Source organism: Papaver somniferum, chromosome 2, assembly GCF_003573695.1.
Source record: "Papaver somniferum cultivar HN1 chromosome 2, ASM357369v1, whole genome shotgun sequence".
NCBI lineage: Eukaryota > Viridiplantae > Streptophyta > Magnoliopsida > Ranunculales > Papaveraceae > Papaver > Papaver somniferum.
The window spans coordinates 141,247,304-141,274,476 of record NC_039359.1 but is presented as its reverse complement, the minus strand read 5'-3'; the positions used below and the strand labels follow the sequence as shown (position 1 = coordinate 141,274,476).

Sequence of the window (27,173 nt, the reverse complement as noted above, 5' to 3'; positions counted from 1 at the left end):
TTTGGTGTGTTTGATGAGCACTTGTTTTGAGTTTGCAAAAAAAATGAATACTTGCAGCAGAGTTGTTTCTTAAGCTCTGGTTTTTAATTACTTGATTTCACCCTTATGATAGAATGTGATTTCGTGTAGGTGAACTGAATATACATTGTTGTATGTACTGTTCATTTTAATCTTATAAATACTGATTGCTTGTTGTTATATTTCAGGTTTCAGATAACTTCATAAAAGCTAATTGCTTAAATGTGATAATGGTCTCGCTAGAATTGGAGTTGACGCTGAATACACAAATCAGATGCATGTGTAACTCTCAATTACACTAGATAAATGCATACGTAACTCTCAATTACAATAGACATAAGTGTGTGTAACTTCTAGTTACACATGCTAAGAAATTATTGTAAATGAATATTGAAGTAATACATGTAATTTTTGTATGCGCTTTTTTATGTCTATTTTTTTGATGTGTTTGCATTACACGTGGCATAAGGATGTGTAACTTCTGGATACACATGTCATATGCATGTGTAACTTATGTTTACACATTCACACTATACTTTAATAATTTTGGGCCTATATTTAATAATTTTGGGCTTAAATTTAAATTTTATTTAATTTGGGGTTTAATAATATATAAAGTATAGTGTTAATTAAGGGCATGGATGTGTTTTAATAACTCGGGGCCTAGATTTAAACTTCTTTTAATTAAGGGCCTCATATTATGGGTTATCCAGGGTTGGGTATTAGCCTAATTTACCCACATCATAACCCGAATTCTCTACAGATATGACCGAGTTATCCAACGTACCAGAATTAATTGGATCATGGGCAGGCTTAAATAGAGCCCTCTTACATGTGGCCTAACCACAAATCACCTTCTCCCCCGTATACCGATCCGTAAATCTGTGTCAAAATCACCGGCAAGTCGGAACCCTATAACTTGTATAAATCATAGGCAAGTCGGAATCCAAATAGTCGGAATCGTGAAAAATTGAAAAGAAAGAGTAAAGAAAACAGAATCGTTGCTGGGAAAATTGTGTGAGGTGCAAATATTGAAAAGAAAGAGTAAAGAAAACAAGATTCAGAATGTCGTACGAAGAAGGTATGATCAAAACCAATTCTCTTTTCTTCGTCATCATCAAATTCTCTATTCTTTTTTTTTGATCGATGTCAAATTCTTTGTTCTATAAACCTAAAGTACCAATCAGTTCTACATTTTCTTATTTTTGTAGAGGATTCGGCTGCTTCCTTTATTGAGAAGTTAATCGTGAAGAATTCAAGTGTGGTTTATCTTGAAGAGAGGTTTCCCGAGGTAAATCCCTCTTTATGACTTTGATTTTTTTTGGATATCAATTTTTTGTCGAGACGATTTAGATGCTTACTGTTTAATTGATTCTCGATGAAGACGTTTGGTTTTTTAATTTGACGATGTTGGTTAAAATCATATATTGTTGATGATGCGATTTGTGAGGATTTTGTTAAAATCATATTATTGTTGATGCTGCGATTTGTGAGGAGTTTTTTTCATCAAATGTCTGACTAGGTCTGGATATAAGTATCATGTATGAATGATGATGATGATGATGCTTGGACGAATTTTTTCACCAAAATTCTGGTTAGTTTTAAATATGATGTCAGTGAATTGATTGTGGAAGCCATGTGTAGATGGATGCAACACTATCCCCTTATTTGAATGTAAAATTCAATTGTGAATGATTTCTATTGGTTGATTATCTCTCTGGATATCTATCTTATATCTGAATGCAACACTGAAAGACACTTCTTAATTTTCAGGTGAAGGTGATACTAGGAATGGACTATGAAAAGACCACCAAAATGAGCAGCAATGTTGCAGTCATTGCAACAGGCAACAACCATATAGACCCACTACTTCAGAATAGCGTCTCTGCAGCCACTTATGGAGCTGTAACCAATGAAAATAGATGTCTTCTCCTGGTTAAAGAGCCTGGCATTTTTAGGGGCCATTCAAAAGGAATTAGGGTCCAAAAATTTATACCCAGCCAAGGGCACCAATTAAAGGATACCCTATAGAACATTGAAGTTACCTAAATTCCCTTACAGTAAAAAGAAAATAAAAACCAAATCAAATCAAATTCTTTTCAACCCATTTCAACTCTTCTTCTTCTGGTCTTCCCCTTCACTCCCGATTGTGGAGATTTTTCTTTTCCCCTTGTTTTTCAATTCATCTTATCGTCGTCGTGAATCGTAAAATCAAAACATCGTCGATTCATTTTTTTCAACGATGTCTACAAAAGATAAACCCATGGGACCTAGAACTAAAAACGTTCCTCGCGGTATCGATCCAAAAATTGGAATTTTAGCACGAAATAAAGAGATTGTTGGTGACGAAGAACGTGAAGAACCCCACGACGACGGCGAAGGAGTTACAGCGGTTGGAGTAGTTGATGGCGGGGAATCTGAAAGTCAAACACTCCGACAACTTCAGATGGCTCCAATTAGGTAAGCTTCTAACAATTTTTGGGTTTATGTCGCTTCAATTCGATGAATCGCCAAAAAAAAATCTAGGGTTTTCTGTTTTTAACCAGATTCGGGAGATATGCATGTTTTGTAGACTGCCGAATGTAGTCGTGTTCTTCATTTCTGAAGAACATCGAGAGTATTCAGAGATAGTTTGTTTAGGTATACTACCGAATGTCAGGAACCATTTCTTCCTGTAACTTTTGTTTGGTTTATTCGGAGTTTAGGATTTATTTTTACTCCCGAATGTATTGCTATAGAGGCATTGTATTCAGAGATTATGTTACCACCGAATGTATTCTTTGATAAATAGTCAAAAATGGTGATTTTAGCAAAATCCAATTTTGGGGCCGGTATATATTCGGAAGTTTATCGTATGTGATATACTTCCGAATATAAAATCGTCAAACTGAAAACATTTTGGGGCCATAGTGTATTCGGTTGAAAATATAATTATTTACGTCCGATTATATAGGCTACAAACTTTAGGGTTTCCTGAACTACAATTGATGCATATTCGGTAGTTAATATTATGTTTTACAGGCCGAATGTTTTGTATTCGGTGACATTGATTTTCTTTGTGCTTCCTAATGTGTAAATTCGGGTGTTTCATTTTTACTTTATTTTCCGATTCTGTAGTTTTTAAAACTATTTCCGGCTTTTTTGTTGTTTAGGCAAAGTCGAGTTAAGCAACCTGACCTAGGGGCTCGTGTAAAAGGAACAAAGAAAGTTACGACTAGTGCCAGGAGAGAAAGGAGTTCTAAGGAAACTTCAAGTGCTCAAGATAAAGGTGTAGAACCAAGTGGTCAACAAAACACTCAACAAGTCGTGGATCCAAGTGCAACACAAGGCACTGAAGAAGTTCAAGAAACTGGAGCTCCACAGGTCACATTACCAGTTCAAAATACAATTGCTCAAGAAGGAAGTCAAGGCACTGAAGATGCAAGTGCTCCACAAGCCACTCAAGTATCAAGTGCCACACAACCACGAGATGAAATTGTTCCAGTAGTACAAGAAAAAGGACAACCAAGTACCACCCAAGAAAAAGGACAACCAAGTACCACCCAAGAAGGAGGAGAACCTAGTGGTACCAAGAGAGGCAAAAAAGGTGTACAAGGTGAAAAGTAGGATATTGCTAAAAAAGCATCACATGTTGTCCCTGACCACTTGAAGGTGAAGGATATTCCTAAAGGCGTAATCCTTGGGATACCGGAGGATGGAGGAAGATTGTTATTTGGATACAAAGACTCCTGGGCCAAAGATGTATACGAAACCGAGGTAATATTAATCGTATATTTTTTCATCGTATTGTCTATGTGTTCTATCGTAACATTTACTCTAAACATTTGTCATGTTTTTAATAGTTTCATCAAAATGTTGTTCGTCTTCTCAAACACACCGCCCCACAAAAGAAAATGTTGGAATGTCCTTTACGGTGAATGTGAAAGGTTCAAGACAATTATAGAGAACTCGGGGTTATATCCTGCTGTTGAGAACTCTTTGTTGGAACATGACCGTGTGGATATTTCTGCATTTGTGGAGAGATTGTATCCTGAGACCGACACCTTCAACATGCCTTTTGGGGAAATGACGATTACCCCGGATGATGTTCTGCAGATTCTTAACCTCCCTATCCAAGGCAGAGCTGTCAAATTAAACTATACAAAGCAGTTAAGTTGGACACAACTTTATGTTCTAACTAAAAAGTGTTTAGGTTGGGATGAGGAGACAACAACAACTGAGTTCATGAGGCATGCGTCTTACAAAACAAGACAGATCAACATCAACAAATTGATGAGCATGTACCGAGGCACTTTGGCTAAAGAACAGAAGGGAACATTAACCGATGAGCAAGTGAACCAAGCAGCCCACCGCCTATCTCCTTTGTGTATTGAGATGTGTCATTTCTCCCAATACTACTGGAAACCGTATTGACTCCAACCTTATACAACTTCTTGATCCTCTCCATGAATTCGGTGATTACTCTTAGGGCACGACATGCCTTGCATATTTGACGGAAGAGTTGAGAAAGGCGTTGAGGCTAACAACCAGCCAAGTTGGAGGGAACGTGTGTCTATTGCAGGTTTTTATCATCTCTATTACTCCATTAATAATTATGCTTATTCGGTATAAAATATGATTAACAACTAAGATTTTTTTGTCTACCAAATAAAGAATATTCGGTAGGAACATATGTTTAGGTCTCCCGAATGTTAGTATTCGTCAGATACGTTTTCCATAGTTAAACTTACCTTCCGATTATTCAGGTTGAACACTTCAGTCTATACTGTGTCTAAATGTTGCATATTCGGTAGGTTTATTGTTTTATTTTTTTTTCCGAATATTGAGTATTCGTAAGTACATGTGTTGTGTTTTCTTCCGATTATACTGTGAAAAACTCAGACTCTTCTGTGTCCAAATGTTTCTCATTCGGTAGGTTAATTTTTTTTTATATATCTGAATATGATATATTCAGGGAACCAGTATTTGACTTTGCTTCCGATTATATGTAGTTCAAACTAGAGTTTACTGAGGTACATTTGATGTAGATTCGGTAGAAAAGAAATATGATTGTCTTTCGAGTATGTCGTATTCGGTGGGTGAGTTAGTTAGATTTCTTCTGAATGTATGTATTCGGAAGGACTGTAAATACCTAGGCTTCCGATTTTGAACAATATTGTTAGACTCACTTTCCTAATAGTTGTGTTTGTATATATACAAACATGGATCTATGAGCACTTCCCTATCCTAAAGTTGGCGACCGAGAAAACTGAGTGGCTTAAAGGTACTCCTAGAGGAACAAGGTGGATGTTTGAAGACAACGTTCTAGGTCAAAAGAACCGCAGTTGATTCGCATGAGGGAGGTTTTGGATCAAATGCATACCTCAGATGTATGCTTTGATCCATATAAGGAAGACCGAGATAATGGACATATAAACGGTAGGTCGGACTTGTTCCTTTATTTTGGACCGTTGTGGCACCCCATAGGTTATGTGATGTACAACCCATCAAGGGTGATGCGGAAAAATGGTTATGTCTAACAAATACCAATGGAAGTTGTTAATGATGGTAAATGTCGTCTGGAGTTGGATAAATACTCCTCTAGTGGTGACACTTTGACGATAGTTCACTCAGGTCCACCATCCGTACCAGAACACTGGGATAAGAGGACTGATTACATTATCAACCCTGGTCGAAGAGTTGTCACTAGAGGTTATGAAACTGTTCCCGGATATATGACTTGGTATCGTTCGGTATCCCATCTCTTTGTTATCCGTGAACTGAAGTCAAAGTCTATTTCTGAGGCGACAACTTATAATTGTATCATCAAAGACAAGCCAAGTGGTTACGATAGACTGGTGTGTATTCTTATTTTATTTTCGTTCAATAATTATGCTATAAATCTTATGTAATAACCCTTATGTCATGTATTAAAACAGGTGAAAAGGTTCAAGCGTGTTTCCAAGTTTTTAACATCATGCGTCAGGAGTGGACAACCGGTGCCAGTTGAGAAGGTAAAAGAGGCCAGAGACCTAGTTGATAACATTGATAATGAAGAATATTCATCCAAGTTTGGGGAGCAAAAGAAACGAGTAACAAAGGGTGTTAAAAGAACTAGAGCTTCATCGAGCGCTGCAGCTGAAGCTAAAGGTGCCGAAGATGAAGAGGAAGAAGCTGAAGGTCTTCGTCAAACCCGCGCTAGTCGTCTTAAAGTCAAAGGAAAGAAATAGATGACAATGGTTTAACTTAGATGTGTGCTATAGTTTGTGCTGGATTATGTGGTTTGGATCGGCTTTTAAGTTCGTACATTACGTTTATGGTTTGTGAATGACTACTTTTATGGTTTATGAAATGCATTTTAAGTTATCTTTATGATTTCATCTATGACAGCCTTTTAGGGAAAGATAACAGCCTGAAATTGTTGAATGTTGAACAACATTCGGAGAACTACTATTTAAGCTATCCCCCGAATGTTGCAAGTGCAAACTTATATTCAGAAGTATATGTATATTTTATCTTCCGGATATAACTTGTTCAAAACCAACCATGACATGGCTCTATGTGGTTCAAAATGCCAAAACCTCAGCATTATGGCAAGTTTAGAATTTTTGGCCACTATATATTCGGAGGTTTGAGAGATTAGATTTACTTCCGATTATTACAAGTTTCCAATTTGAAGATTTTCAAGTTTTTCAAAATTCTGAATTTTAGGCCACTATATATTCGGTAGACAAATATTTGAATATCGTCCGAATATAGTAGTTAAGCATTTCGAAATTCCAATGCTTATGGTCGCTCCAAAATGCCAAAACCTCAGCATTATGGGAGGTTTGGAATTTAGGCCACTCTATATTCGGAGGTTTGAGAGACTAGATTTACTTCCGATTATTACAAGTTTCCAATTTGAAGATTTTCAAGTTTTTCAAAATTCTGAATTTTAGGCCACTATATATTCGATAGACAAATATTTGAATATCGTCTGAATATAGTAGTGAACAAACCAAATCATTTGAATAGCGTAGGGAAGTATCGGGCCACAAATATAAATCATCAACAAACCCTACAACGGCCTGCAAAATGAAGCAACATGTTTTAGTACAGTAATCGGAAGATATTTAGTAAGTAATACAGCCGATTGACCAACAATCGGAATAATAATGTGTGCCCTAAACTACCGAATTCAATAGAAAGAGTTAGACAGTCTCCTGAGTACAAAAAAATAAATAATCGGAAGATATAAATATGATAATACTGCCGAATACTGAAAATCGAAAGATAAAGTAATTAATATTCCTCCGTTTTCAAAGAACAAAATATTTTACAAGTTTGCGAAAATTTTATTTTGGGGACATTCGGTAGACCATGTACTCTACATAACTGCCGAATGTAAATATTTTTCAAAGAAGAATTAAAATTTTAACAAGTTTGCGAAGATTTGATTTTGGGGCCATTCGGAAAAAAATATACTCTAAAAAACTACCGAATGTAGATATTTTGGGAAATCAATTTGGGGGTTTTCGCGTATTTTGGGGATAATCGGGAGAAAATATACTATATATATCAACCGAATGTAGATATTTGGTATTCAGTATGTTGTATTCGGTAGATATTTAGATACATTATCTACCGATTCTGGGTAGTACATGGCATTCAATGCATGCATTAATCGGGTTTTCTTGTTTACAAACGCATACAAACACATTCAAAGTGGGTATTTGAGTTTCTTAACATAATACCTGTATGTTTGATGCATCATTAGTTTCAATCTCGGGTGATTCGTCGTTTTCTTCCATGAAAGCGTCGTCTAGGGTTTCCTCTCCACAAAAGTTTGGATCATTCAACATATACCCCAAATCGTCTTCTCTTAACGTTCGCGAACCTTCAACATTATGTTCTTCACGATGATTCTCAGCTTCTTCTTCGTATCCATCCATTTTTGTTGATTATTAAAAAAAAGAAGGGGGTTTTCCCTTTTTTCCTTCTTCTTTTCTATGACAACAAATGAAAATAATGAAACAAATTTCACCAATATACTACCCGGACTACATTCGGAGGTAAAGATTTTAATTTACCTTCCGAATGCATTCGGTAGATAGAAATCTAATCATATCTACCGAATATGTAAGGATAATTTTGCCATTACGATTTACGAGAGATAAGGGCTAGCTTCAATTTATGTCTGGGTGACCCTATTTTGTTTTATTGTTGGCCCCTAATTCCTTTTGAGTGACCCCTAAAAACGCCAGGTAAGAGTGAATTATCAGCCTACACAGCCGCAGCAAAGACAGCCAAGGAATCTGGCTTTTTGGTTGACATTTTGTCTACAAGAAAAAGAATTCAGTCGGATACTATTGTCGCTGCAGGGGCAGCAGCAGCCAAAGGAATGAACCTCTACGAGGTCAAGGAAGAGGCGAAAAAAGGTCTGTTATCAACAAAGTCTAAAATAAAAGAGGTTTGGGATGGACAGAAAAAGTGTCATGAATGTGGAGCTGACTCACTGAGCTTTACCAGTTGCATTGCTTATAAAAAGCATACAAATGAGATGCATAAGAACACGAAATTCTGAATACTCCAATGTGAAGTTTTAAGTAAAACAGAAGATACTACAATGTGAAAGTTTTAAGTAAAACAGAAGATTATGGCAAAGTTTAGCTTTTATTCAGTTTTTTCAGTACTCTGTAACCGAAAAGAGTTTCTGACCTGTTAACAACTCTATGATCAATCAATAACTCTTCGTAATTTTGCTTTCTTGCTGTTTACTTGTTCTCTGCATTTTTCATAGAGATACTCGCATCATTTAGAGCTCAACCACAAGCTACATAAAGTTATGCAGGTACTTAAGAAGCTACAATTATCCTTGCAATTGTTGGGGCTGCAGTAAAGCCCTTGCTCAAACGCCGAATGTGAAATACTTAACAAGCCCATCGAACATAAATAGCGTTCCCAGTTGGTTCCAAACAACAGAGTCTTTATTATCTATCTCTACAGCTTCTACATAAATTGAAAATAGCAATGTAACGCGTTCTCACTTACATAAATTGGACCTTCTTGAGGGAACACATTGGCAAGATTCTTCAGTGTCAAAAACCTGGAAAAAGAAGACTACGAACAATATTGAGAAAATACAAAAATTGAATAGACTTGAATCATAATATTTCAATTTATCCCAAAAGAGAGGCAAACTTCTTATCTGAGTTGTAACATATGAACCTCACTGGAACTACTGTCCACCTAAAGAAGACAAAAGCTAAACATTCAGAAAAAGAAAACAAAAACCAAATTATGGAAAAAAAAAGAACATACACCAATAATAATCAGAGTACTTGAAAGCAGCTAAACCTGGGAAATTGATATCTTTTTTTTTTGCTCGATAAAAAGAAGAGTACATTGAAAAGGACAAAACTTACAGAAGTGCTTGCAACACAGAAATTTGCTTGGAAGTGGTTACCCTATACAAGTTTGGGCAGAGAGATTCCAAAGTTCCTTGAGCACATCAGTTATCCTCCCACAATCTAACAGTGTCACCTTTGCCAAGTTTAAATTGAGACATCTTAAAGAAATCATCTGCAACGGAGAATATATGTCTCCAAACACCATAAGAATCTTTTGGGGGTTTAGTTCTCCAGATAGAATCCTGATTTCCATACTTCTCGTGAATGATCTTGGCCCATAAAGAGTGCCTTTCCTTTCCCAATCTCCACCACCATTTTTTTCAAAAGAGCTCTGTTCATGCCTTTAAGGTTTCTGATACCCAACCCTCCTCTAGCACGAGGGATGGAAACCTTTTTCCACCCTACCCAATGATGCTTCTTACCTCCATTGGCGTCATCCCACAAAAAATTTCTGATAGTACTCTCAATTTGCTTGACCACAGAAATAGGAGCAACAAAGAGAGAGAAGTAGTAAACGGGCAAGCTCAGCAAAACACTCTTGATGATAAGAGTAAGCCTACCACCTTTAGAAAGAACACCTCTCTTCCATGTGGATAACCTAGACTTACAAATTTCAACCACCTTGTCCCATTTACTCTTAGAATTAGATTTAGCACCTAGCGGCATCCCCAAGTAATTGGCAGGAAAAAGAACCACTAGCGCAACCCATTACCTCAGTCAAACCATCCATGTTGGTTACATCACCAACAGCAAATAAGCTAGTTTTACTAAAGTTTGTGTGAAGACCAGAAGCAGCATCAAAACATAAAAGAATGTATTTTAGGTACCTGAGCTGTTCCACCTTTGCATCCAAGAAAACAAGGGTATCATCTGCGAATTGTAAGTGACTGACTTCGATTCCATCTTTCTTAACAGTGAAGCCACCTATCCATCCTGCTAATGTAGCCTTTTCAAACATGTGAGTTAGCACCTCAGATACAAGAAGAAATAAGAAGGGAGAAAGAGGGTCCCCTTGTCTTATACCCTTTTCATTCACAAACCTCCCACAAGCTGACCCATTGACAAGAATAGAGAAAGGGATTCGCTTGATGCACCCTTGAATCCACATTCTCCATTTAGAACCGAACCCCATAGCTTGCAAAACTTGGTCGATGAAAGACCATTTGACGTTATCAAAGGCCTTTTCCAGGTCAATCAATGCTATCCAAAATCTGTGTACCCTTTATAAAGGCAGTTTAATGAGGAGAGATATAGAGTGAAGCAAAGGTTTGAGCCTCTCAGCTAACACCTTAGATGTGGCTTTGTAAACAGTACCAGTTAGGCTAATTGGCCTCAGGTCTTTGACTTCTTCAACAATTTCCTTTTTCGGAATCAAAGTAAGAAAAGTGGATTTGAGCCTCCCATCGATAAAACCACAATCTTCAAAAACTTTAACCACTCTCATGATGTCAGTCTTCATGAAAGCCCAACATTTAACGATGATACTCACTTGGAAACCATCCGGGCCTGGAGCTCGATTTTGACCCAACTTCTTCAGCGCTGCCAAAACTTCGTCTTCAGTAATCTGAGCTTCAATACTCTAAGCTGACTCGGTAGAGATCTTCCTAAGACAATGAACTCCTCAGAATTAAGCTTGAATCTGTTCTCAAAGTGAGAAACAATTTCCTCCCTTATAGCTTGCTTATCATCCACCATCACCCCGTTAATATTCAGAGAAGCAAAAGTGTTTCTTCTTCTTCTTCTGTTATTAACAATACGGTGATAATACTTTGTGTTTCTTTCACCATCCATTTGCCACTGAATACGAGACTTTTGCCTGTAATGTATTTCTTGCCTATCAGCCAAGTTCTCGTATTCCATCTTCAAGTGGTTTCTTTTGGCTTCTTGAGAGAGAACGAGCCCTTCATTCAGATCCTCTGATTGATCTAACAAAGCAATTTCCACCAGCTTCTGATCACACTTACGGTCGATTCTATTCCAGGTCCTCAACATCTCTTTCAAGGCTTGGAATTTCTTGGCCAACACAAAACCTGAATCCCCAAAAAAAGAGAACGAATTCCACCACTCCTTCATAAGCTCAAGGATATTAGTATTATGCAACTACATATCTTCAAATCTCCATGGGGTTGGTCCCCAATCGACCAGATCACAAGATAATTTAATTGGTTTATGGTCAGAGAAAGGCCTAGCTAGAGCTGAAACACAAACGGTAGGAAAATGAGCTTCCCAAGACTCAGACACCATGAATCTATCAAGTTTACTCAGAAGATAATTGGAATTTCTCACCCACAACCGGACTATCAGTTAACTCTTCAGAGTCAAAGAACTTGTTGAAATCTTGCATACCTCTAGTGCTACTATTACAGTTTTTTCTTTCGTGCATAAGCCTGACCTCGTTAAAGTCGCCACCCACACACCAAGGGAGATCCCAAACAAGCCTCATAAGACTTGACTCACTCCACATCCTTCTTCTTTCAAGAGTGTCACAAGGGCCATACACTCCAGAGAGAAGCCAATCGAAGTTATCACTCACATTTTTGAAATGAACGTTAACAGAAAAATTACCAATAATACAAGACTGCAAGGAGACAATATTAGGATTCCAAAAGCAGAATCATTTATTGCCCTCCTACCATCCCCAACTGAATCAGTCACGGAAGCAAACAGAGACCCTCGAAATTGCGAATTACTTCCCAGTTTGACCGTTGAAATCTCAGGAAATGCCTCCAATGAGAGGGCAACACCGCTTCCTTTAAGAGCTTGGTCAGACTGTGAAATAGTACGAGTACCGTTGGCATTAATGCCATCCTTATCCCCTGAATCATTTGCCCGGAATCGTTCACCATCATCACAGGAAGAAGATTCTGGTGAGATCAACAGTACCAAAGTTTGAAATAATATTCTCCGATTGATCATCATCAACACTGACCATAGCTTTGAGCGGCAGCGGTTTGTAATCAATAGAGACCTCCATCCGAGAGAGCTCTTAAGGGGGCTTTGACCTGCAACTTAAGGACTAAAATATCCCAGCCATTCACAGAATAAGGAGAAACTTGGATTAGTCCGCCACACTTCGCACCAATCGACTCAAAAGTTTTAGAGTTCCATAATGAAAATGGAACACCTCTTACAAGAACCCAGCTGGGTTTTGTAATCTGAATCGGGTTTGATAAGATAGTATCCTCCTTAGATGACCATGCAACAAATGTAAAATCCAAATCCCACTGATTCCAAACACCGTAATTAAAGAGAAACTCTCTCTCCGATGGGTTTTTGATGCAAAACAACGCTTGAATGGAGGAGAAAGGTTGAAAATGGAAATTGTTGTTAAACTTGAACGATTTCCCAAGCTCGAACCCTATAGCTTTCCAGTCCTTAACATTGTTGCTGGCTTTAATAACAATCATTTGATTCCAACTGATAACGTCAAGCCCTCCTTTAAATGTAGTTGCAGCTACTGAATCTGGAGCATTTAATGCTTTTTGTGGACCAAAAGTCGGAGACAAAGAAACCTCTTCATCTGAGGTAAAAGTTTTACCAACAACATTCTCCACATTTAAGGCCTTCATTGAGTGAACAACAGACAGCCAACCCTCGTTTAGTTTACCAGCAGGGAAGAATATTTCAGTAGCTCCACCTTTGAAGTTTGGACCCTTGAGCTTAATGAATTCACCATTTTCGTTCTTCCCTCTAGCGACCATCAGCCACTCACTAAGAATAATAAACTCCCAGTATTCCATATTAGTCCTTTCTTCAAAGTTTCTCTCTGAAAGATTGAAAGAAGCCAAGAGAAACCCTTATTACTAATCCAAAGAGAGACAGACCTGATTCCTTTTGTTTCTTTCAAGAGAATCAGTCCTTTCTTCGATCCAAAACCCCTATTGAAAGAGAAGGATTTTGCCTCAACTGTACATATCTGTCTGTTATCCGATGAAAAATCAGCGGAATTAGCCCCTCGTGATCGCTTTCTCTTCTTAACCAGAGACCAAGGACCTCCCTGATCATCATCATTACGGTCTTCATCCTCCCTGCCATCACCAATCCTAGCGCCACTCTCCATTATCACCTGGATTTTCTCTCCGAAATCTTTCCTCTCCCCTACCTGGGAAATTGATATCAAAGGGTCTTTCTAACAGCTTCTGAAAGTTCGGAGCTTTAGCATATTCTTTCGCTTGCAACTTGAGAAGTCCTTCATGGTACGTCTGTGAAAAATGGAACTCCTAAAGTGATCAGAGTAAACGAAAAGCAAATAAAAACCAACATACGCAGAACCTCGAAAAAGTAAACAAAAAAATTAGATCACAAAGAAAAAGATGCGCATTACCTGTATAAAGCTCGGACCGAACAATTCAATTAACAACTCATAAACAAAATTAGGGGACTTCAAAATCTACTTTAGAATTCCCTTTCATTCCTCATTCTAGTGAAGCACTGATATATGAGCTAATTTTCTAATTATTTAACCCTCAAATTCACCAAACCTTAATCTATAAGTTTCAACATGCATCAAAAAACAAAAAAAATAAAAATCAAGAAGCTTGCCTGAGATTCTTTAGTTGGAGCTAATGGTTCCCACTGAGCAGCAGAATCTGCATCATTGATAGCTGCTAAAGCAAACTGAAAACAAACCAAACACCAAAAATTTTACATCAAAGAAATTAACAAATAATCAATGAAATTTGTTTGTTTTAGAAAAAAAAAATGGAGAGGCAGAATGCATTTGCAGCATCCACATACCAACATTAAAGTCATCCTGGAATCATAAATTGGAATCATATAAATCCAATTGACTAATATATATTATATAGCTATTTCACGGGAATTAAGAAGTTTGAGAGATTCCTTCTATTCGAAGCTATTGAAACTTATAGAAAATTAAGCTAAGGCATGCCCAAAGTATGATTTTTGCAAGGTTCTTACCACTATGAGTTGTTACTTTCTCAAAATACTTAACTTATTGAGACATCTAATCTCATGGCTACAATAAATTCAAATTTAACTTACCGAAGTCCTAAATAGCCATTGCTATGCATATGCTTTCTGCTCAGCAGAATCCAAGCCTGAATGTGATTTTGGATTGGGCTTCAGACGAAATGCTTTATTTGTTTTAGTATATTCGGCCATGTTTGCTGCAAATGTCAGTACAAGCAGCTTCCTCCGGTGCCAACTCAAATATACCTCGACGTGGGGTACCATCAACTTAAGACATGTTTTCTCTTTCTGCGGATCCCAGGACAATTTCTAATCTGGTAGACGGCTTTATACTCAATCCAGTATCCATACCTCTATTAAATTTATCCCGTTGCTGTTTTCTGAATGTTTGACAAGCTTGTGCTCCACTGCTTTCCTGAGCGTCAGCATTTTCGTAAAGAATCTTAGATCGTTTAGAAGTCGGCTTTCCATTTACTAGATCATATTGATTCAGTACAACTTCTGGCCCAGAATCAACTCTGCCACAGAAAGACAAGCAACCTCACCACGAATAGCGATTAGGACTTCCAATAATTGCTTCATGAAGTTCCTTAAATTCAAGACAAACAGAAAATAACATCAACAAATGATAAGACGGTGCATGATGTTTAAACTTTAAAGTCATGCAGGTATAATACAACTTAAGCACTACGTTGTTTAAGGAGAAGTACGGCGCCGGGTGTAAAACCCCGAGCCCCAGCGAGGCGTGGAGAAGCCGCAGCGTAAAACAATAATTCTCGCATATGTTTTTATATAAATGGTGGAAGAAAATTGTAGGAGTGCTCATATTGTATAACAAATAACTAATAAATGCTATGATCTTGACATAACTGATAACTAGCTTAGGATTTTCTATATTAGCTTGTAAAACTTAATATAAAAGACTTGCAAAGGATTTAGAAAGATTTTTTTTTACCTTTATTATTGTTTCACTAATTAACAAAAACAGCTAGGTATGATCTGTTTCTTAACATAATTAGCTTAGGGTTTTAATATATTAATGTCTGACTTAATGAAAAAGATTTGGGAAATATTTTTTCCTTCTTTGGCGCCCAGCAAACAGGCGCCTTGGCCTGGGCGCCTAGAAAGGCGAAGCATGGGCGCCACTTTATAAAAGTGGCATCTCCTCACCCACTGTGTGACGCCCAGTAACATAGCTTAAGCAGTCACAAATATGCTTACAATTGTTAATGCTGCATTAAACCCCTTGCTCAAATGCCCAGCGTGATACACTTAACTAGCTCACCGAACATGATAGTGCTCCTAGTTGGTACCGAACAACAGTCTTTATTATCTATCTCTTTAGCTTGAAGACAACAATCTAAAGCATTCTCATAATAATTAGGACCTTCTTGAAGGAAATATTGGCAAGATCCTCCAGTGTCAAGAACCTGAAAAATGAATACGAACAATATTTAGAAAATTACAAAGTGAAGTAACTATTGAGCTGTCCACATATATTACAGAAACCTGCTGAACTGGTATCTCAGATGGCACTAAACTCACCGAATATCGTCAGCTTCTCCTTCCTGAAATTCTCTCAACATATCTGCCGAAGTATTTGAATCTCACTCACTTATTATAGGTGGTAGACTCTTTTAAGATTAAATAATCCTATAACACTTTACTCATAGTGTGACTGCGAACTTGATTTCAGTTTCATATCTAAGGGCAAAAGAAATTTGGTTGCTAGTTTAAGTCAAGTAATGTTCCTTCCTCTCCTTCACTATTTTACCAGCACAGCAAAGCCCATCCACATTCAGCAAACAACTCATGGACGGCCACAATAATGTCAACCTGGAAAAAAAAAACACAAAGCCAGAAAGGAAGTTAGATTGGTAATTAACTTAACAAAAGAGCAAACCTGAGATTTACAAGACACAGATTGTTTGTTGTGTTGAACTCTGAAGAATGCAATTGCAGCATCCCCAAACTAGAGAATCTCAATTTGCACCTTTTAATCCAGGGTTACAACACAAGTTGGGGTAGGCTAACCTAAAATATTTGTTACAAAAAAATGTCATTTATATAAACCATTAGGAGAAAAAAAAAAACTCACAAAAACATAAAGAAAAATAGAACAAGAGAAATTTGTAATATGAAAAAAGAGGTTCAAAACTACAGTTATTGTAATTTCACTAACACAAAAATGGTTCAGAACATTTACAATCTCTAGAACATTTACACTTGCTTCCAATCTATAAGAAAGAATTAAGAGATTGGAAGCAAGTGCAAATGTTCTAGAGAGTCTTGCTTCCAATCTCTTAATTCTTTCTTCATAGCTTGCCAGAAGATGTCATTTGTGCCTTAACCTCTTCATCATATCTGTGAATTGAGTTCCAGCAACAGAGTAGAGATTGACCCCTACACTGAAAAAGATGAGCTCTCTATTAATGCAAAAATGAGCATATCATAAAATAACAAGACTTGAGCCCTGAGCTACTATTAAAGAAAGCAAATCAAGCAGACACAGAGACATTACTGACAGGGAAGCAATTTTAATAAAAACCACAGATTAGAAAGATGGTAAACAGAGATGCAGAGAGGGATTCTAAGCAAACAATTTTAGGGGGTTGAGATCTGTGAGAAGAAAGCAAAATTATGAGATCGAAACTACTTTTGTAAGACAAGATGTGAATAAAAATCAATCCTTGAAATTTCTTAGGGAAAAAAATGAATAAACACAACAAAATCAAACATTTCTGATGTGACAAAATCAATAAAAATAAAGAAAGAAAGAAAAAAATCATCAAACCTTGAGTAATTTATGCAGGAGTTTGATTTGATCTGATCTGATGACCCAAAAACCATCTCTGGATTGATAGATCTAAAATTTCAGAGTATCTTTGATTTTCTCCGGAAGGAGGTTGAGGAACAAGATAGAAGACAAGTTAGGTACGAGGTTGTAGTTTTCTGTTTAGTTTGTTCTCAAAATGCATCTCAACCGTCCATCCTTTGCTTTATTTGGGCTTTTACTTTTCACGGTTCAGACTGGAGAATCCTAATTCAGACTGGGCCCACCAAAACGTCATCCTTCTTCTTCTTCTATTCTGAATCTGAAAAGCAGTTCCTTTCCTAAATCAAACACAGTGATGAAGATGGAAACTAGGCTGGTCTATATAAAATACGTATGTTCAATCCCTACAGAATTCTGGGTTTGCTCTCTTCTGCAAAGAATTTTATTTTATTTTTTAATTTATCCGCAGCGATTTTTCCTCTAAAGTTCATAGTTTTTCCATGGACAACCAATTAGCATCACCAGCAAAGGCATCGGCTGATAGAAGTGAACGGCAGCGTCCACCAATTCCAAAGGCAGCACCTTGGCTTGTTTTTCCGCATGGAAAAGGTAGGGAATTTCAGAATTTCTATAATCCATGTGAACCCAGTAATAGAAATTGCATAAAGTCTATTCCTGAGATGCAAGGGAAAGCATGTTATCATAAACCTTCTCATCAAGGATGGCTAACTGTTATTGGTAACACTGAAGATAACTTAAATTTATATGATTGTTCATTGTGGAATCCTGTATCATCCGAAACCATTCAATTACCTAACCTCGACAGTCAATCTTTTAATACCGAATCAAAACAATATTCTCTGTATGACTTAGTATTATCCTCACCACCTCTTCAAAGTAATATTTCTGATCCAGACGACCTAGGCTGCATCGTATGCCTCCTTTTTAAGCTTGTGGACCAATTTAAAATGCAAAATCGCAAGGATCTGCACGTACTAGCTTTTTGTCGACCTGGAGACAAACAATGGAGAACAAAGGTGTTGTCTCTAACTGCTCCTGGCGACGATCGAAATATACTAAGTATTGAGTCCCTAGTTTGCTTTAGAAGTAAGCTATACGCATTTTGTAATGCATCCCTTGAAGACGGTTGGGTCATACAGATCGAAATACAAAAACTAGGGCACCAGGTTGGCGATAATGAACAAAGCCGACACATAAAAATTATCAGGTTAGAGCATGCCGATTTTACATGGATAGGAGGAGGTGAGGAAAACAGTTGTTACCTGGAACAGTGGGTTGAATCTGGTAATGAAATCTTCAAAGTTCATTTTAATTGCAGTCCAAGAGGATATAGAAAAGTTGCCTCAACACATATCTTCAAGTTGGATTTCTCATCAATGACTTGGGTTTTGTTGAAGTCTCTGGATGATCATGTTCTATTTTTGTGCTCAAACATGGACATGGAAGACTCTAGAAAGTGTTATTCAACTTCCACAGCGTGTTGCTGCGCAGCTGACATGGGTCTTGAAAGGGGTTGCTTGTTTTATACATTACTCGAAGATCAGAGCTTGTACACATTTGAACTTGAAGACAATGCTACTACAGTTATCATGCCATGTTTGCAGCTTCCAAATCCGTGGTTTCCGCCCACTTGGATAATGATGCCCACAACAGAAAACAGGTAAATACAGCATCAATATTGCAACCACAACTAAATTGTATTTATGATACACTTTTTTTCACTTGTTAGCTTTTCTAATTACGGATAACCCTTTTGGCAGGCACATGGACGGGAAAAGGAAAAAAATAACAGATTTTCTAGTAAGCCAAGATACAACTGAAACCAGTATAGGAGAGGAGAACATGAGCAGGTTAAATAATAGCGTAGACGAATTAGAAGCCTTAAAACGGTGGGATTTTCTTACTCAATTTGACATTACAGTGGAGATAGCGAGATTTCTCCATCCAGTGGATTACATCCATTTTCGTTTAACCTGTAAAGAAAATTCTGCAATTCTCCCTGCATTGAACCGAGTATGGGTTTCTAAGAGGGCCACAACAACTACATATATATCTCCATGGCTGATTTCAATCTTTGAAGATAATGGAGACAATGTCTGCAATATGATAGACCCGATGCATGGAAATGAAAAGTACCTTATGATATTATCTGATCATTTACTCGTGGGTGCTACAATCCGCTTTTCAAAAGATGGATGGCTTCTCTTGTCCAACGGGAAAAAAACTGTATTCTGCTACAATCCCTTCACAAGGGAAATGATCCGTCTTCCGGATTTACCTGATAACTATGTACTTGGTGGTATGTCATTCTCGTCGATACCAACCTCTCGCAATTGCTCGGTAATTGCAATCTCCAATTGGTTTGAAATATCAGGTTATAATGAGATAAATTTCTTGGTCACAAGACCGGGAAAGAGTGCAACTTATTGGGATGTTTATGACTTTGATTATGAAGACTACACCGAGGACAACTTTATGCCGTGTATTAACAACCCGATTTTCTACAATGGAGCTTTCTACTGCTTGGATTATAATGGAATGTTAGGAGTTTTTAGCATGAAAAGTTTCCCCAGTTGGACGGTACTTTCGAAGTCTTTGAAACAATTTGGTGGTTTTTATCCAAGTTATTTGGTGGAGTGTGATGAAAAGCTGTTACTAGTGACTTTAGGACAGAGTGGAACATCCGTAGATGTTTATAGATTGGATGATTTGGAGATGGTCTGGGTAAAACTGAACAGTTTGGGAAAGCATGCGTTGTTCATCAGCAATACATCCAGTTTTTCAGCAGTCGCCCCACGTAGTTGCATGGAGAACAAAATCTACTTCCCTAGATTATACGGCGAAAGGATTTTATACTATTCTCTTGATACATGTAGGTATCATTGTGTTGGAAGTGATCAACATTCTTTGCAGGATTTTCATAATACGAAGGAAAGATTTAGTTGCACTTGGATTGAGCCTAGATTGTCTTAGGCAAGTCCTAAACAAGAGCCTGATGATAGCACACCATCAAGTAAGATCAAGCTGCAGTTAGATTGAGCCTGTCTCTGTTATCCCACGACACTGACATTCATGTATCTGTTTCTTTTGTGCAGGGATGTTCTCATATTTATATGGATACAATTTGAGTTTGTTCTTGAAGTAATGGCAAATGCAAGATGAAACTTAGCTTATATAAAGACAACTCTCTTTATTGATGTTTAGAAAATCTCTCAAAACTAAACACAAGCTCTAATCTTGCTCATATGATCAAACACAACTTTGGTGATCATATATATATATAACTATGAATTTCTTTTCCTAGTCCTATTAACTTATTACATGTCTTTCATTTTCTTAGAACTAGATGACTTCTAATTCCCTTAGGATTACATCAATTTCCTAATCTTGTCCTAACCAGCTTGTTAGTGATTTCTATGTTGAAGTTTAACCAACATTCTCCCCGTTAAGCTTCAACGTTACCCATGACATATCTTGTACTCCAATCAATTGTCTCATTTCTTCAAACTTGATCCGAGCTAATGCCTTTGTCAATATATCTGCTTTCTGCTCAGTTCCTGGTATGTGTTCAACGTTGATGATCTCCCTCTCGATACATTCTCGTATGAAATGATACCTTTTGTGAATGTGTTTCGTCTTCCCATGAAACACTGGATTTTTAGTGAGTGCAATTGCAGACTTATTATCAATCTTGATGAGAACTTTTTCAGGTTCTCTTCCTTTGATTTCACCCAACAGTTCTTGAAGCCATATTGATTGTTTAGCTGCTTCTGTTGCAGCCATAAACTCAGCTTCACAGGATGAGAGGGCTACAGTGTCTTGCTTCTGTGAACACCATGTAATAGGTGCTTCACCTAGATAAAATATATGACCAGTTGTACCTTTTCCATCATCTTGGTCAATATTATGACTGCTGTCACTATACCCAACAATTCCTCTTGATCCTCCTCGACCATACTTCAATCCACAGCTGATTGTTCCTCTTAGATATCTCAATATCTGCTTTATTACATCATCATGAGACTTGCGTGGACTCTGCATATAACGGCTTGCTACTCCCACAGAGAAAGCCAAATCTGGTCTTGTGTGTCATAAGTATCTTAGGCATCCAAAATTTCTTCTATAACTCGTTGGATCAATCTCAGCTTCTTCTTGTTCCTTTGAAACTTTAAGTCCAAACTCCATTGGTATCTTAGTTGGATTACAAGTTTCAAGTCCTGCTTCTTTCAGAATTCTCCTTGCATAAGCTTCTTGTTTAATCTGAATCCCATCTACTCCTTGATGGACTTCTATGCCAAGGTAATAAGTGAGTTTTCCGAGGTCTAACATCTCAAACTTTGATGAGATTTCTCTCTTGAACTCATTGATCACCTTAAGGGAGTTGCCAGTCAAAAATAGATCATCTACATAGACTGCAATCACAAGAAGCGTTCCCTTTTCTTCTCTTCTGTATACTGATGTTTCTTTAGAGCACTTAACTAATCTGATTTCTGTTAAGATTTGATCTAACTTTGTATTCCAGGCTCGAGGAGCTTGTCTTAGACCATAGAGAGCTTTTGTCAACTTGTAAACTCTATGTTCTTGTCCCTTTACTTCGAAACCTTCTGGTTGTTCAACATACACATCTTCTCGCAATTCACCATGTAAGAATGCCGTCTTAACGTCCAAATGATGAATTTCCCATGAGTTTGATGCTGCCTCTGCAATTAATAAGCGTATTGTTTCAATTCTAGCAACTGGTGCAAAAACTTCATCAAAATCTATGCCTGATTCTTGTACATATCCTTTAGCTACAAGCCTTGCTTTGTATTTATTGACAGTACCATCAGCATTCCGTTTTATTTTGAAGATCCACTTAAGACCAATCACTTTTACCCCACCTGGCTTATCAACTAGAAACCAAGTCTTGTTTCTGTTGATTGAAATAATTTATTCTCTACATGCTTGTGTCCATTTAGTCGAGACCTTTGCTTCCTGAAAATTCCTTGGTTCATCATTAACAGAAAGTAGCATAATCTCACATTCTTCTGCAGCTTGAAGAACATAATCCTCCAGATACTGTGGCTTTTGTATCTGTCTTGTTGATTTTCGCAGTGGAATGGGTTGAGTTATTTCATCGATCTTCTCTTCCTCTTCTTCTTCTTCTTCTTCTTGTTCTTCTTCTTCTTCTTCGTTATTCTCAGTGTTTTCATTATTCTCTTCTTCTTCTTGATTAACATCATTGTTTCCATTGGTATTGATGATTATGGGTCCTTCGCCTTCATCAATTACTTGACCCCATCTCATGTGGAACATTCCTGGATCCCTACTTGGTCCATCATTAGTTTCTTTCCAGTTCCAGTTTGCTTTTTCATCGAATACCACATCTCGACTCACTATTACTCTTTTCGTTGTTGGATTGAATAATCTGTAAGCTTTGGATCCAGGCTCAATTCCTAGATTCACAAGAGTCTGAGATCGATCATCCAGTTTCTTAAGAGTTGCAGAATCAACTTTTGCGTATGCTTTGCAACCAAACACTCTTAAATGATCTATGTTTGGTTTTCTCTTTCGCAAACTTTCATATGGAGTCATGTCTTTCAGAGCTTTCGTAGGTATCCTGTTTATTAGGTATGTGGAGTATCGTACAGCTTCTCCCCATAGATAATTAGGTACCTTCATAACCTTCAAAGAACTTCTTGTCATCTCCACTAGAGTCCTGTTTCTCCTCTCCACCACTCCGTTTTGTTGTGGTATCCCTCGAACCATCTTGTTCTGAGACATAGTTTTTAAGGTTCTGAAACTTATGTGTCCTAACCTTGCGTGCCACTTCCATGTCTGATCTTCTAGTCTCATATTCAGACACAATGGCCTTCCAATCATGAGACTTATCTTGTAGAGTCTATTATGTGAGCGTGAGACTCTAACTAAAAGTCTTCCACTTGGGTCATGAACTGTTAGATAATCTTGTCGCATTCTAACATCACATCCAACTTCTGTAGCTTGTCCTAAACTTAGAATGTTGCTTTGTAAGTTTGGGATGAAGTAGCTGTTTGTGACAAGCTTCTGTTCTCCGGTCTTACTCTGAAATATAATTGATCCTTTCCCTTCAATTTCTACAGAAGATCCATCCCCAAACTTCACTTGTCCTTTGATTTTCTCATTGAGTTCAGAAAAGTAGTGTCTCTTACCAGTCATGTGATTGTTGTCTCCATTATCTAAATACCAGATTCCTTCTTCTCCATCCTTTGATTCGTAGTTCTTTGGTATTAGTTTCCCTTCGTTTAAGAATACAACTTCGTGCATGAAAAGAGCTGTATCTGCTTCCCTTGTTTCATTCTTGTTTGCTTCTTCCATCTTTTGTATTCTTTCAGGGCATACAGAGGAGAAATGTCCTGGTTTATCACATCTGTGATAAATAATGTTTGATTTATCCTTCTTTTCTTTCCCTTGGTTTTGATCATTCTGACTTGTTGTTCTATCTTGTGAGTTAAACCTTCCTCCCCTTCCTCGGCCTCTGTTTACTCTACCACCTCTTCCACGACCTCTTCCTCTTGTCGCAGAGTTTTGTTGGTAAGAGTTTGTGTACAAGAGTTTTCCTTGAGTTTCTCCATTGTTTCTTCATCAAGGATTCTCTCTTCATATGCTTTCAATCTTCCAATTATATCTTCATAGCTAGTCTTCTTTAAATCTAAGACTTGTTCGAGAGAAGCTATGATATGAATATACTTGGATCTTGGTAAACTATTGAGAAACTTCTTTACCAGTTTATCTTCATCAATGGATTGTCCAAGTGACGCAGCTTTTGAGGCTATCTCTGATAGCTTTCCTGTAAAGCTATCAATAGTATCAGTGTCTTTCATCTTCACTCTTTCAAATTCAGACATTAAGGTTTGCAGACGGGCTTCTTTAACTCGATCAGCTCCGAGATTACGTGCCTTTATTGCATCCCAAATTTTCTTTGAAGTTTCCTGTTCACCAACTTGTAGAACAAGACATTCTGGTATTGCTTGAAAGAGTAATCCAATGGCAACATTGTTTTTGTCTGGGTCCAATGTACTAGGATCAATTGTTTCCCAAACTTTGTAGATTTTCATCAGTACCTTCATTCTCATGGCCCATACTGTGTAGTTTGTGGCGTTGAGGATTGGAACTTGTATTAATGGTGGCGTGAACTGTTTTGCACCCACAATGGTGGTTCCGTTTTCCATGGCTCAGAAACAAGCTCTGATACCAATTAATGGCAACTGCAAGATGAAACTTAGCTTATATAAAGACAACTCTCTTTATTGATGTTTAGAAAATCTCTCAAAACTAAACACAAGCTCTAATCTTGCTCATATGATCAAACACAACTTTGGTGATCATGTAAATATAGAACTATGAATTCCTTTTCCTAGTCCTATTACCTTATTACATGTCTTTCATTTTCTTAGAACTAGATGACTTCTAATTCCCTTAGGATTACATCAATTTCCTAATCTTGTCCTAACCAGCTTGTTAGTGACTTCTATGTTGAAGTTTAACCAACATGAAGATCATACTCATCTACAGACTCTAAAGCTGGAAAAATCGATCAGTTATGGAGTTCCACCAAGTTACTATATCATTTGTTGGAAAGTTGGCACATGGAACAACTTTTGAAATGGTAGATCTGCAGAAAATTTACGATCTTTTATATCCGCATTCATGGATTAGAGATGTTTGAAGTTGATGTTTGAAGTTGTTTGTTTAGTATCGGGACAAACTATTAATTAGTTTTTGTTGAAACAATTTTAGTTTCCTACTTGTAGCTTTGGATTATTTAAATACAATACAGATAGATCAATTCCGAGCTTAAATTTCAATTACAAATATGTAGTTTAGATTACTTCGTCTGTAAAGGATGAAAATGCTTGTGAATTATACCTAATAAGAAGACTTGTTTACATTGGTGCGGAGGATAGTGTTTAATGTTGCAAGTCTCCTGTACCTCCCTGCATTCTTGTCGTTGAATCTGTTATGTTTCCGAAGTCACTCCTACCTGGAGAAATTGATGAGTACAGACCTCGGGTATCATCATTTGTTCTCCTCCTTCCTATTACCGAATTGCACTTTACATTTCCAGTAGCCTTCTTCTTGAATCTCGAGGAAGATCAAGCTGCACTTGGATTGGGCCTAAGTGGTCTTAGCAAGTCCTAATCAAGAGCCCAAAGATAGTAGCTTAATTATCGGAGACATGGGACCATGATTCTATTTTAGGCAAGACATTATAAGTAATCCTAAGTCATCCCTTATCTAAATATTCTTAATACCAAACTTACCCTCCTTAACTAAATGTGTTAGTTTAATGATTAATTAGTTATTAATTAATGATTAGTATGATTAGTAATGATTAGTGATTAATATGATTAGTATGATTAGTAATGATTAGTTACCATTAAGAAGTTCTAATACAAAAAATTGAAAATTTTCTTTGCGAGAAATTTTAATTTTTTTTGCGATTAAGTTCGGTTACCCAAATTTATGACCAAAAACGAACTTAATGATTAGTGATTAGTATGATTAGTAATGATTAGTAATGATTAGTTACTAGTAAGAAGTTCAGTTACAAAAAATTGAAATTTTTCCTTGCGATCAAACCGAACTCTGTATTTGGAGTGACCTCGGTTATAAAAAAAATTTAAACTTTTTACGATCAAACCGAACTTAAAGTTCGGTTAAGAAACATTTTCTGCGACGTAACCGAACTAAAGTTCGGTTGGGAATTTTTTTTGCAACTAACCGAACTATTAGGGTTCGGTTGGGAAATGTTTTTTGCTACTAACCGAACTAAGGTTCGGTTGGGAAATGTTTTTTGCTACTAACCGAACTATTAGGGTTCGGTTGGGAAATGTTTTTTTGCGACATAACCGAACTAAGGTTCGGTTGAGAATTTTTTTTGCGAAATAGCCAAACTGTTCTTCATTTTTTTTTGAAGCATGCATTCTATTAAAACTTAAAAGGCTATTACACGAGGGTATGTGATACCCGAAGATTCACCAGTTACATTTGGATTGATATGCCATGAATCTAAAATATTAAAGTTGTGGAGCAGAGCGAGAGCAGCGATCTTCGGATTAGAATTGCTTCGGGGGGAGATGTTGGAGTCGAAGGTCAGAAGGCCTCCGTTCAGTGCTTTCCACAAGAAAAGTTGGGCTTTTGATGGACACAACAGAGTCCACAAGAGTTTAGTTGATGGTAGGGGTACTCGATGCGTTTCATTGAAGGTGCTAGTCAGGCGATTGCATCCAGATGCTGAGGTGGACATCCCAGACGATAACTGTCTATCTCCTTTTTCTCCGTCTTGGTCCAGCAAGCGGTGATTTCCAGAGAAGGAAGAAGTTACTACTGCTAATAATGTTACTAAAAACATACTAGAACAATTTAGGTACAAAAGACTAAAAGTTAAAAGCTAAGATAAGTAAATGTGCTTTATATGATAGCACTTACAGACACTTATAAAAAGCTTTCAAAACACACCTTATGCGTCTTAAACTAACTTAAGAGAGCTTAAGAAGGAATACAGACGCTACATGAAATATTACACCTTGGACTAGGAAACTATTATACTTAGACCTAAACACTATTATTCTGAGAAACAAAACCTATGACTAGAAATATGAAAAAAATAAAAGCAAGAACTAATCAGAGAAAGGGTTGCTATTCCACCGGCCCGGAGAGTAACTATTTAGAATTTTGTTGCTTGTTGTTGTGATGATAAGAACTTAAACCTTCCTGATTGAAATAATTTGGATTCCCTTTTTCTTGGTGAGACCATAATATTGCTACTTGATGTCAAACTATCCTCATGATAAGAGATTGAGTGCCTGGTTTCTAAGATACCAAGTTTCTAGTCATCCATCGAATGCAGTTGTCGAGAGTCATCCATTTCTTAGCTTGATTGTTTGAAATCTACCCCTTAATAGTCATCATATATGAGTAACAACGATACTCAGAAGAGATAGCAAAATCGTGGAAAAACTCATCAAAAATCTTAGTAAAGACACGAGGCTTAAACAAAAAAACACTCATTAAAGGAGAGAACAGAATCTCCT

General features: G+C 37.2%; 2 protein-coding genes and 1 long non-coding RNA gene across 10 annotated transcripts; 1 reads left to right on the top strand and 2 right to left on the bottom strand.

Moving 5' to 3' along the window:
- Positions 1–8,540: 8,540 nt before the first annotated feature.
- On the bottom strand, positions 8,541–13,922 carry LOC113349298. The gene is made up of 2 exons (XM_026593245.1): positions 9,405–13,922; positions 8,541–9,228 (listed from the first exon to the last, which is right to left on the bottom strand). The coding sequence occupies exon 1, from the start codon at positions 13,127–13,129 to the stop codon at positions 12,347–12,349; it is 783 nt and encodes a 260-aa protein (XP_026449030.1). The 5' UTR covers positions 13,130–13,922; the 3' UTR covers positions 8,541–9,228; positions 9,405–12,346.
- Positions 13,923–13,931: 9 nt separating this feature from the next.
- On the bottom strand, positions 13,932–17,293 carry LOC113349299. 5 transcript variants are annotated; one of them, XR_003360066.1, is made up of 6 exons: positions 17,116–17,293; positions 16,673–16,729; positions 15,867–16,157; positions 15,543–15,751; positions 14,394–14,910; positions 13,932–14,006 (listed from the first exon to the last, which is right to left on the bottom strand). It is a non-coding gene; the product is annotated as an uncharacterized LOC113349299 (long non-coding RNA). The 5 variants fall into 5 exon arrangements; XR_003360068.1 differs by having other exon boundaries at positions 16,673–16,724; XR_003360065.1 differs by lacking the exon at positions 16,673–16,729 and having other exon boundaries at positions 17,116–17,292.
- A 93-nt stretch (positions 17,294–17,386) lies between these two features.
- LOC113349297 (F-box/kelch-repeat protein At1g57790-like) lies at positions 17,387–20,303 on the top strand. 4 transcript variants are annotated; one of them, XM_026593242.1, is made up of 3 exons: positions 17,387–18,778; positions 18,879–20,131; positions 20,214–20,303. In XM_026593242.1, exons 1-2 carry the CDS (start codon positions 17,598–17,600, stop codon positions 20,089–20,091), a joined length of 2,394 nt encoding a protein of 797 aa, XP_026449027.1. In that variant the 5' UTR covers positions 17,387–17,597; the 3' UTR covers positions 20,092–20,131; positions 20,214–20,303. The 4 variants fall into 4 exon arrangements, with proteins under 4 accessions (XP_026449027.1, XP_026449026.1, XP_026449028.1 ...); XM_026593243.1 differs by having other exon boundaries at positions 17,417–17,488; positions 17,567–18,778; positions 18,879–20,290; XM_026593244.1 differs by having other exon boundaries at positions 17,620–17,706; positions 18,437–18,778; positions 18,879–20,290.
- Positions 20,304–27,173: the final 6,870 nt, after the last annotated feature.

Bases quoted from the DNA above. Each gene is read 5' to 3' on its own strand.
- LOC113349297 (XM_026593242.1), top strand. From the start codon at position 17,598: ATGGACAACCAATTAGCATCACCAGCAAAGGCATCGGCTGATAGAAGT. The intron at 18,779-18,878 runs GTAAATACAGCA...CCCTTTTGGCAG, and splicing joins ATGCCCACAACAGAAAACAG to GCACATGGACGGGAAAAGGA.
- LOC113349298 (XM_026593245.1), bottom strand. From the start codon at position 13,129: ATGGAATACTGGGAGTTTATTATTCTTAGTGAGTGGCTGATGGTCGCT.